The sequence below is a fragment of the Haliaeetus leucocephalus genome, unplaced genomic scaffold (genome assembly GCF_000737465.1).
Source record: "Haliaeetus leucocephalus isolate CR32 unplaced genomic scaffold, Haliaeetus_leucocephalus-4.0 Scaffold229, whole genome shotgun sequence".
NCBI classification, from domain to species: domain Eukaryota; kingdom Metazoa; phylum Chordata; class Aves; order Accipitriformes; family Accipitridae; genus Haliaeetus; species Haliaeetus leucocephalus.
The window spans coordinates 572,905-583,184 of record NW_010972665.1 but is presented as its reverse complement, the minus strand read 5'-3'; the positions used below and the strand labels follow the sequence as shown (position 1 = coordinate 583,184).

Below are 10,280 nucleotides of genomic sequence, written 5' to 3'. Positions count from 1 at the left end.
GGGCGGCTCTGGGGCCGAGAGGGGCCCTGTGGGGTGGCGAGGGAGGAACGGCCGCGGGTTCTGCGGGGGCCGAGCCTACCCGCGGCCTCCAGCCGCAGCCCGGGGGACCTGCGGGGACCCTTCTGCTCTTTCCTCGGCTCCTGCCCTTCCCCTCGCCGCCCGAGCCTGCGGCCTCCGCAGCGGCCTCACGGCCGCAGAGATACCGTGTGCCCGCTCCTCGGAGGGAGCCCGAAGCCTTGTTGCTCCCCGCGGGAAGGAGCAGGTGCCGGCTCTCTCCCGCTCGCAGGGTGCCCGCGTGGCTGGGTGCTGGATGCAGGGGACTAGCTACCAGGTAGAGTGATGCTTAGGCAGGGAAGCTAGGCTCAGCTGCCATGCGGGCCGTGTGGTAACGCTGCAGCAGTCACTTGCTGCCTCGTTGAGGGACAGGGACTCCGTAAGCAGCTGGTGGAAAGCCTCACCCGAGCTCTCCTGGAGGGCAGTGCAGGCAGGTGGACTCGGATGCCTAAGCAGTGAACGTCCCAGGCTGGGGAGGAGGTGACGCAGGTGGCAGGTGTGTGCCCCGCTGATGGGTAGCCAAGGGGTTTTACCCTGTGGACTGACTATGGGAGACATCTCTGAGTCTTTCTTTCTGGCTGTTCCTCTTAGAGGCACCCGGCAGTAGGTGTGAGGTGATCTAGCCTGGCTCCCACTGTAGCCTGGCTCCCTGGCATCTGATGATGAGTTTGACCCCCTCCAGGGGATGCCTCCTGGACCTGCCCTGGGAAGACATCTTGGTTCCACATATCCTCTGTCACCTGCCACTGCAGCAGCTCCTGAGCCTGCAGAGGGTCAGCAAGTCGTTCCAGTCTCTCATCCAGCTGTACCTGGCCAACATGCGCTGCTTTGACTCAAGCCAGGTATTGGATGACTCTGAGCCTGGGGGAGACACAGATGTCCTACTTCCCTGGAACTAGCAGGGGAGCATCTGACTATGTGGGGAGAAGAAACCCCCAGGAAGGAGGCTGGTTTCCGCTCAGGAGCTTGGGTTAATGGCTCGGGTGTCAGACTGGACAGATGGGCTCAGGGAAGAGAGGCGGTGATTCAGCGCCCAGTAATGCCAGTGTCTTTAGCAAGAGGCCTTGGGAGGAGTGAGCCTGGAAGCTCCACCCAGGCCATTATGGGGCACTGGCTGGCAGAAACGCGAGCCAGCTCCAGAGTGGCGTGGCCTGTTGGTCCTTGCAGAGGTTGTGCAATAGGGTGGGTCTGATGGGAGATAACTCTGTGCCTGGTCTTCAGTAAAAGCTTGTGCTGGCCCTGGGAGATGCTGCCTGGGACTTGGAATGACAGGAGCAGCTGCTGTTCTGTGAGATCACAGAGTGGTCTAGCAAAGAGTTTTTGGAGAGCAGAGGTGTGGAGATCATCACGAGTATATAAATGCAGGGGCGATGATGGGGGTTGGAGAAGCCAGAGCATCTTCTAGCTTGTGGCAGTAGCCTTGGCATGAGGGGAGGAGAGCCTAATGGCAGGGTTTGCCCTAGGATGAGGAGAGGGGGTGGCTTTGGTCACTACTGTCACAGTGGAAGAGAAGCGGGGAGAGAGTATCTGGTAAGGATCAGGCTGATCTGAAGTCCTGGGGGATGCCTTATTCTTCCTGGGTTCCCCATGCAGGTTGGACCTGCCATACCTCGAGCTGCTTTTGTTAACCTGCTGAAAGACAACGAAGTACTGCAGCAGCTGGCGCTCCAGAACTGCTCCGACTGGCTGACGGACAGGGAGCTGCTCCCGGTCATTGGGCAGAACCACCACCTGCACCAGATCCAGCTAAAGGGCTGTGCTCAGCTTAGCCGCCATGCGCTGGTGGCCATCTCGCTGAGCTGCCCCAACCTGCGCCGGCTCTCGCTGGCTCACTGCGAGTGGGTGGACAGCCTGTCCCTGCGCAGCCTGGCTGACCACTGCAAGGCACTGGAGGCTGTGGACCTGACAGCCTGTCGCCAGCTGAAGGACGAGGCCATCTGCTACCTGGTGCAGAAGTGCAGCAGGCTCAAGTCTCTGTCACTGGCTGTCAATGCCAATGTGGGTGACGTGGCAGTTGAGGAGATTGCCAAGTGCTGCCCTGAGCTGGAGCACCTGGACCTCACTGGGTGTCTGCGAGTCAAGAATGACTCCATCAGGTACTGAGCAAAGTGGGGAGCTGGGTTGGGGATGGCAGGTGTCTGGGGTGGGGAGCAGAAGAGAACCAGAGACAAAAGTCGGATTTCTTCATGCTGAAAGCAATGAGAGCTCAGTCTGGGGGAGAAGCCAGTAGCAGGCCCTTCAGGAGAGGCCCTGTATGCTACTAATAGCAAATTTCCCAGCATGTTATGGAGCGTAGGTCTGGGATCTGACCACAACGCTTGAGTTTCTCTCAGACCAGTGCTGCTCCCAAAGGATGGTGCATATGTGACAGAGTCGTGAGCGCTGGGCTGCTAGGAGTAGAGAATAGGGTGAGCGGTACACTTAGGCGTCCTGGCTTGCAGCCTGCATGTGCTCTCTTTCTTGGCAGGGTCCTGGCTGAGTACTGTCCCAAGCTGCGCTCGCTGAAGGTGAAGCATTGCCACAATGTGGCCGAGTCCAGCCTGAGCATCCTCCGAAGCCGTGGGGTGGAGCTGGACGTGGAGCCTCCGCTGCAGAGGGCTCTTGTTCTCCTGCAGGACGTGGTTGGCTTCGCCCCTTTCATCAACCTCCAGATCTAGAACTGCTGCTGATGGGGAGGGGGGGACTGATGCAATGCTGGGATCCCAGGAGGATGCCAGAACCGGCTGCTGTCAAAGGGACGTGCGGAGGGAGAGGTTGGTCCTGTTGGTGAGGCTGGCCTGAGTGGGGCTCACTCTTTCCTCTGGGGCTGTTTAGCAGCCACTGGGTGTTTGTGAGTGGGCTTCGTTGGTGCCTCTGGGGAAAGTAACTCCCTCTGCAGTGGTGTGGAGAGAGCGAGTGACTTGCAGGAACACCATGGTGCTGAACAAGCCTTGGCCAGGCCAGCTAATAGATAGGATTTATTATTTGTTGTATTTTAAATCTCTAAGTGGCAGCTGTTCAGAGAGCAGGAGAGTGTTTGATGGGGACTGTCCTGTGGGGTGGGTGTGTAGGCCATGCCAGCAGAGCTGTGGAACAAACCAGGCCAGCTGAAGCAGAAAGGAGAAAAGCTGCCAGCCCTCCTCTTGGGAGAGGGCAGGCCCCTCTGGGCTCTGGGAGGAGGGCAGAGTGAGCCCAGCTCCAGCCCAGGGCCACTGGCCAGCCTGGCACCAAAAGGCTGGCATGGCCCTGGTGTAGGCAGTGTGTCTGTCGAGGCCTAGAGTGCTGGTTTAGGCTGATGAAAGGTGGGAGTTGTTTTCAGGGGGAATGCGCTCCTAACTGCAGTTTCATTGACAGAAAAACACCAGACCTAGCTGTGCTATAACTGAAAGCAGTTGGTCATTGCCATTTGTTTCTTCTAGCTTCTGACTTAACATTTCAGTAGTGCCCAGGCCTGCTATTATATCCTGCTCCGTGTTGTGTGGCTGGAGCTTTGGCACTCAACAGTGGTGAGAAACGGCAGGAGTGCTGGCCACGCTATCAGCTGGAGTTTATCGAGTGCTACAGGTTGTGTTGGCAGGGAGAGCCTAGCTCTGGTCTGGAGTTCAGCCTCAGCCGTTGTATCTGCTAGGTGGTTAATGAAACAGCAGCCATGTCTTGTGGTGAATGTGATGAAGAGTATTAGGAGAAGAGAGGATGACGCTGCTCCTATCTTTGGCCCCAGGAGGGATTGGAGGCAGTGTCTGTAAAGCATGTGCATGCTCTGGCTGAACTACACACCAACTCACGTCATCTTTATTAACACTGGCACTCAATTTAAAGCAACAGTGCACACAGACTTGTAAAAAGCTTGCTGCAAAAGTACAAGCCACATCTTAGATCTAAAAATGTCCCATGCAAGGAATAGCAGAGTATGGCCAGGCCCCAGAGAGCCACTGCGGTGTGCCCCTGGGGGCAGAGGGACAGCTACACAAGGAGAGAAATCTCCTTGTCAGCCAGGTTAGTTGAGGAAGCTGAAAGCAGTATTATGACTCCCAGGTTAGTTCCAGTTAGTGGCAGGTGGAGGAGTCCCCTCATCCCTAGTGCCACGTGTCCATCCTGCTATGCCTGGCTGGTGAGGTGGAGGCTGAAGAGCAGGAGGACCTGGCTGTCAGTGGAACTTGTACTTCCTGGCTGGTTTGATGCTGATGTAGGTTTTCTTCATCTCCTCGCTCTCAGGCTTCTTGATGTCTTTGTACCTCTCTCCCTTTGTACTCACCACCTGGTTATCAATATAGCGGATCAACTTCTTGGGAGCCTGCAAAGGAAAGACATTAACACCAAGTGGATGGACAGCCACACTGCTAGGGAAAGGGAGGAGATGAGCAGAAGCTGAGCTGTTCTCTGGGGGGTGGCTGCAGGAGGACTGGAGTGGGCTACTTTACCCATCCTTTGTGTTTGGAATCTTGGCCAAAACTGGGAATGAAGCTGTCTGATGGGGGGGAGCAGAAGCCATGTTAGTCAGGAATGGTAGGAACTGACAGACCCTGCAGCACCTTAGCTAATATTCCCTTTTTGCTGATTAGCAGGCTCTGTGAACAGTCCTGCCTTTGGCCTGCCCCATTGCTTTTTGGACTTGCAGCCTGATTTTTTAAACCTTGTAGCCAAAGGACAAACTGCTGGTGAGCTGGGACTGCTGCTCTTACCTCTTTGGGTGGAGCTGGACGATGTGTTTTCTGATCGTCTGCACTATCCACCATCATGTATCTGAAGCACAAGAAGCATTTAGTGAACACTAACATGCATTGCCTGGGGCTGTTCACAGCCTATGTCCTTTCTCCCCTGGCTGATTTGTGGCTGTGCAATGTGTCCTACTTGCCTAGATTGCAGCTAGGAGCACTTAACATTCCCCTCTGGATGAAATGGGCAAGAAGTGTGTCATCCTTCTGGTGAGAATCCAGCAGGATTCTCCTGGAGTAGCATCCTTGGCCACATGTGAAGGGTACTGAAAACTCAGGCTGTTGAGAATGCTGAATTGAGAGAATTCCCTGCAGAACTGAGAGGTGCTGAGGTCTGGTGTGCTCTGCCATTGGGGCAGCTTGGCTGCCATCACTTGGGCTGAGAAGGAGCAAAAGGAGACAGAGGTGAGACTGCAGGACCAAGCTGGCTGCTTCTGCCCTGAAGAGATGGTGTTCCTTTCACACTCCACCTACTACTTGACTACGAAACAGGTCTGTGCTGGAAGCAACTTCATAAAAGCATGACCTTATTCCCTATGTGACTGAAACATCAGGGCCCAAGCATTTGCTTGCTGTACTGCTGAGTTACTACTCTTGAGACTTTGGTGCTGGTTTAGCAGGCAGACAGCACAGCTGACCATGACTTCTCCCTTAGTAGTTAGTATAGTTGCTCCTGTGTACCTGCAGCTATGATGATCTGCTCTCTGTACCTGTGCTTGAGTGATGTTTAAAGTACAGGATGTTGCCAAAATGTCATTAAAGAGAAGTTCCCAGAAATGTAACTAGCAGCTGGTGCTTTTTTGTTCCCTTGCATGTCACTCTGAAACAAGCCTGCACAGGAGACAGGCAAGGATAGGGATTGTTAATTCTGCCTGGATGCCATTCTGCCTTGCATTATCTTCCCTAGCCCATTGACTGTTTATTCTGTCACAGGGGAGGATATAAAGTGGTGGAAAAGACATGGCTGGATAGACATGTGGAATCTGCATGCCCGCAGGAGGATGCTTATGAAAGCTGAGATCTTAAAGCAGATCGATGAAACCACACTGTGGGTTCTCCTATTGAGAATTAAATGCTTTTGGAAATGAATAAAGGTAAACCAATCTAAAGCCACTTTCATTCCCAAGAAGTCCACAGGGGGACTTCAGAGAGGTTTCTTTAAATGTATTGAATTCACACCTTCAGCAACTGAGATTTAATCTTTCCAGTGTTGCTGTACCAGTAGTCTCTTAAAGATATCTTTAGCCTCGTTTGGACTGTCTCCAAGGATGGAAGTATGAATGAGTTGCTGTAGTTCTACAAGTCACCATTTTACCTGAGCTGCAGCATGATGTCTGTGCCTTAAGCCTTTAACTGGTACCTCGGCTGACAGTACTGGGATTTACACTATGCCTGTAGGAGGCTGAAACCTCACACACAGCCAGCACTGTGACCCAGCTGGTGCAGGTGACCTGTTTCTGTGCCAGAGCTCTAAAAGGAACTCAAACCTGTTTTTTTTCCCCACCTGATTGTATTTGTGCTTTGCTGTGTTCAGCTATACCCAAATCAGCTTCAGAGCATCCTTACAAAGCATTGTACACCCCGAGTTCTTTATAGACCACATTGTAATTCTGACCTTCCCCAAACTGCCACCTCTTCCTTTACTGGAAGCAGAATAAGGGATTCTGTGCTGCTGGGTACTTACTTCTGTAGGATAACCTGTTTTAGTTCCTCGTGGTTGGGTGTTCTGCGGGGCCGTGCCAGTTCCTGGAAGAAGACAAGGCAGGTGTGTGAGTAGCACAACACGTGGGGCGTACAGCTACCCCCCTGCTAGCTTGGTCAGCCCAGCTGCTAATGCAGCACTCCAGCCCCTATAGGAAGCAGGGTGTCAGCCATAGCTCTACTGGGGTGCTGGCTTGGCTGGGGGTACAGCCTGTACTCGGAGAGCAGAGGGAGAGGGGCTGTTGCTCTGGGTGATCCTCCTGGCTCATTGTGCACAAAGTTCCTGCAGTCAAAGCTGCTGCTTGCAGCAGACAGCTGGGACACGTGTGTCCCTGAGCTCTGCCCTGCTCCTTGGCTTGCTGCCACCAAGCACAAAGTACAGTACCTTCACACTCACACCTGCTGGGCCAATTTCCACCTTCTCCTCCACAATTAACTGCACTGCCTCCTCCAAGTTCCCCAAGGCCATGGCGAGTGCCTTCTCTGCCTGGCTCACAGTACAGGCCGGGAACATCTCCAGTAGCAGCTCTACCCCATCCTTCAAGTCATTGCCTTCCTAGTTGGAACAAGAGATGGAGGTAAGCTGGGGATACAGCGAGGAGAGGGCTATTGAAGAGGGCCTCTCTGGTTTTGCATTGTCAGGAAATTCAGCTTGCCCTTAGCTGAAGGCTCTCTCTCCTTACAAGTGTGACTAAATTCCATTCCTGAAGCTAACAGGGGACTGTATCTTTGCAAGGACAAAGCATCACTCTTCCTTAACCTCCTCCCCCTGTATTTCAAATTTCTTTAAAGTAGGGCTGCTGCAAACTGGCTCATCTGCATGGCCGTGCTATGTGTCTCCTTAGGATTGAGCTTTCTGGACACTGGTGCAAATGCTTGAAGTTTTATGTGCTTTGATCAGAAAGGGAAGGGACTGTTAAACAGTGACCTGTGGCTACATCAGAAGGATGCACAGCAGCAGCATTTGCTAGAAGGCTATGGACACAGAATGATTGCACTGCAGAGCAGGAAGAGATCAGTACTGGAAAAACAGCAAGCAGAGTGGGGGGGAATCTGCCAGGTGTTGCAATGCCTGTAGCATGGGTCATGCTGAATGGTGCTGCAGGATCTGGACCACTGGGCCAATGACTCAGTGCTGTACAGCCCAGTAAGTGCACAGCACAGAAGGTCATTGAGGGTGGGACTGGTGACTTCGGGACTGACACCCAGACGTGACTGCTTCCTGTGGAGATACTGCATCATAGCTGGGGAAAGAAACTGTGATCCAGCTCAAGCTGTGGAGTGAGGCTAGGGGAACAGGGTGAAGTGGGGTGGAGCCTGGCTAGTGCTGCAGAGGCATCCCCACGGTGCTGCTGTAGGATCTCTGAGAGCACTGGGACAGGCTCTCCCAACCGTCACTGTGGCTCATCCTTTCCAGTGGCTGGAAAGGATGAGCCACAGCAATGGCTCATACTCTTCTGTCAGCACATAATTTTCTTCTTCCACTTACTGACACAGTCTTGCTCAGGCCATACAATGGAGAAGATCACAGATACCAGTGATGCTGTGTCACGGCCTACGCTGTGGTTCCTTCCAGAGCCAGAAAATGCCCTCAGGTGGTGCTCGTAGCCTAGTGCTGGGTGCCTGTCCCCAGTACTCCTGCTCCTCTGCGGGGTGCTCATACCTGGGCCCCAGCTCCATCTGTTGGAGTGCGCAGCCTTTCCCCATTGCAGGCTCCAGCTTCAGGCTCCTGGCCCTTGGTCAGGTCTTCAGAGGGTGTTTCACTCCCGCTTTCCACAGCCTTTTGGCCTGGTTTTTCTTAAAGACATAGTGATATCTTCTGAGGAACAGTCCCACTAAAGCTAGAGCTCCTGCTGGCATTAGATTGCTAGTGCATCGTGTGCCAAAGCAAATCCCTTCTTAAGTGACAAGAGTGGGAAGCACTACTGTTCCTCCTGCCCGCACCGGGGACAGCTGCAGCTTTGCTCACACTGACCTGCAGGAAGGCAGTGATAGTGCATGCTGGAGTGCTGCATCTCCAGGCCTTACCAGGCGTGGGCTGCTTGCAAATTCAGTTCTACCTGTCAGTTCTCAGCCCTCTAGCACTTTGGCTATGGATACTTACCATATTTTTGTTACGCTTCTAAGAATTCCCTGGTGCTTGCTCTAACTTTGAACTAGGTGTGGTTTTAATTTTAAATTTAGTAATACACTTTGGTAGTCCCCAGGCTGTATGTGAGCCAGCACATCCTGTGATCAGGTTACTCTGATGCATCTCTCTTTACAGGCTCTTTCTGTGTCATTGTAAGAAGAATCATTTCACCTCTGTTCTGTCCTCTCTAAAACTGGTATGGTGCTGTCCTTCCACACTCTGGCTACATCAGGATCCTCAAAGGGTAGGATGCAGGGGACCAGAGCACAGCAGTATGTTTTGTCAAGTTTAAGCAAGCAGCAAGAAAGATAAAAGACAGGACTGGCTGTTGTACACTGTGTAGCCTTCTGGCAAGACAGCAGTGATGTTGCTAGATAAGCAAAACCCAGACTGGTGTGTCCTGAAAGGTTTGATATCCAGGCACTTCAGCTGTCTGTTCTTTAGTGGGAAATACCTTTGGGGCTGATTTAATATAGCAATCCAGCTGATCTGTGAATGCTGAGGTTAGAAAGGGCCATTGGGATAGTGTAATCTTCTGCACTCCTACATAGTGCAGGCCAGAGCACATCACTGCTGATTTTGTATCCATGCCAGGGTTCATGGGTGAATGGGAAGTGAGCTTTGAGGATGCTCAAAGTCTAGAAGTGATATATGTAATCAGCTGGATTCTCTATCTGATGATGTACCTAACACGGGCTGCCCAGTGGTAGTGTCACTTAGACAGATGGCTATCCGAGGCAGGCAGAAATCCTCACTTTCAGAATTAACCTACAGTAGAATTTCAACAAGCAGCCCTGTATCTGCTATTTCTTCATTATTACTCTGGATTTGATCTCAACAGAGGTGTTTGGAGATCTGATCAAGGGTTTTTCACCCCAGTATGACTTGGACAGTATTCCGTGTGACTCAAACCTCCCATGTGTTGATATCAAAAATCCAACTGAACATTAAAAAAAAAACTGTCAATCAATTCAGGCTACCTTATGAGATCCTAATTGTGACAAACAAGACTGTATTTTATCCTGTGACATTGCTCAACTCCAAATGCTAAGACTGAAACCATGTACAGAATATACCTTCTTGTGCTGAAATTGTCTGTGTAACTCACCTTTGTTGCGAGCTTCACCAAGACTTTCTGAGAGGGAGAACATCATTTCACAAACATCCCCACTGCAAGAGACAGAAGCTGCATAACTAGTGTGAGGAATAAAAGCAGTAGCCTATCCTAGCTGGCTGCCTCTTTATAGAAAGACAAAGCTTGATGGGAAACCCAATAAAATAAACTGGTATTTCAGATGGCCAAGGACCTATTTGCAAACTATACTGGGATTAGCATCTGTGTATTCAGGCAAAGACTGACTTAATCATAATGGCACAGGTTTGGTACTAATACATATTCAACTGGGTCTAACAAAAGAATTTATGGTACTGAGGGGCTTGGGCCCAGGCCCCTAGTGCATGACATGCACATACAAAGCAGTAACATTTACATACCTGTGGATTTCTGCAAAACCAGGGATATATGCCTCCATCATTTCCACAAATGTGTCCATGTCAAAAGTCTCCTCAGAGGACTCTGGTAAGCCTAGCTCTTCCAGGACACCCGTGATATAAGAGAAGAAAACATCATCCATCCCACTGGAGACAGAACACAGGACATGGCAACAGGGTCAACAGGCCTGTTTCTCTCTCTCTCTCTC

The 10,280-nt window shown here is 51.9% G+C and overlaps 2 protein-coding genes across 5 annotated transcripts in view; one reads left to right on the top strand and one right to left on the bottom strand.

Moving 5' to 3' along the window:
- The first annotated feature begins 95 nt into the window (after nucleotides 1-95).
- FBXL15 (F-box and leucine-rich repeat protein 15) lies at nucleotides 96-3,127 on the top strand. Its single transcript, XM_010567712.1, has 4 exons — nucleotides 96-550; nucleotides 646-896; nucleotides 1,648-2,150; nucleotides 2,522-3,127. The coding sequence occupies exons 2-4, from the start codon at nucleotides 714-716 to the stop codon at nucleotides 2,709-2,711; spliced, it is 876 nt and encodes a 291-aa protein (XP_010566014.1). The 5' UTR covers nucleotides 96-550; nucleotides 646-713; the 3' UTR covers nucleotides 2,712-3,127.
- Nucleotides 3,128-3,226: 99 nt separating this feature from the next.
- Nucleotides 3,227-10,280, bottom strand: part of CUEDC2 (CUE domain containing 2) — a 13,753-nt gene continuing 6,699 nt past the window's right edge. For 2 of the 4 annotated variants that reach the window (XM_010567714.1, XM_010567713.1), the window contains 6 exons: nucleotides 10,075-10,218; nucleotides 9,689-9,750; nucleotides 8,113-8,246; nucleotides 6,835-7,005; nucleotides 6,433-6,494; nucleotides 3,227-4,776 (listed from right to left, as the gene is read on the bottom strand). In XM_010567714.1, the coding sequence (XP_010566016.1) occupies nucleotides 4,527-4,776; nucleotides 6,433-6,494; nucleotides 6,835-7,005; nucleotides 8,113-8,246; nucleotides 9,689-9,750; nucleotides 10,075-10,218 (823 nt within the window). In that variant the 3' untranslated portion in view covers nucleotides 3,227-4,526. The remainder of the gene's footprint in view (nucleotides 4,777-6,432; nucleotides 6,495-6,834; nucleotides 7,006-8,112; nucleotides 8,247-9,688; nucleotides 9,751-10,074; nucleotides 10,219-10,280) is intronic. The other 2 variants (XM_010567716.1, XM_010567715.1) reach the window with 2 other exon arrangements.

Excerpts from the sequence above, each read along its gene's own strand:
- FBXL15 (XM_010567712.1), top strand. The coding sequence starts at position 714 with ATGATGAGTTTGACCCCCTCCAGGGGATGCCTCCTGGACCTGCCCTGG. Across the intron at positions 897-1,647 it reads GCTGCTTTGACTCAAGCCAG|GTTGGACCTGCCATACCTCG; the intron begins GTATTGGATGAC and ends TTCCCCATGCAG. Across the intron at positions 2,151-2,521 it reads GTCAAGAATGACTCCATCAG|GGTCCTGGCTGAGTACTGTC; the intron begins GTACTGAGCAAA and ends CTTTCTTGGCAG.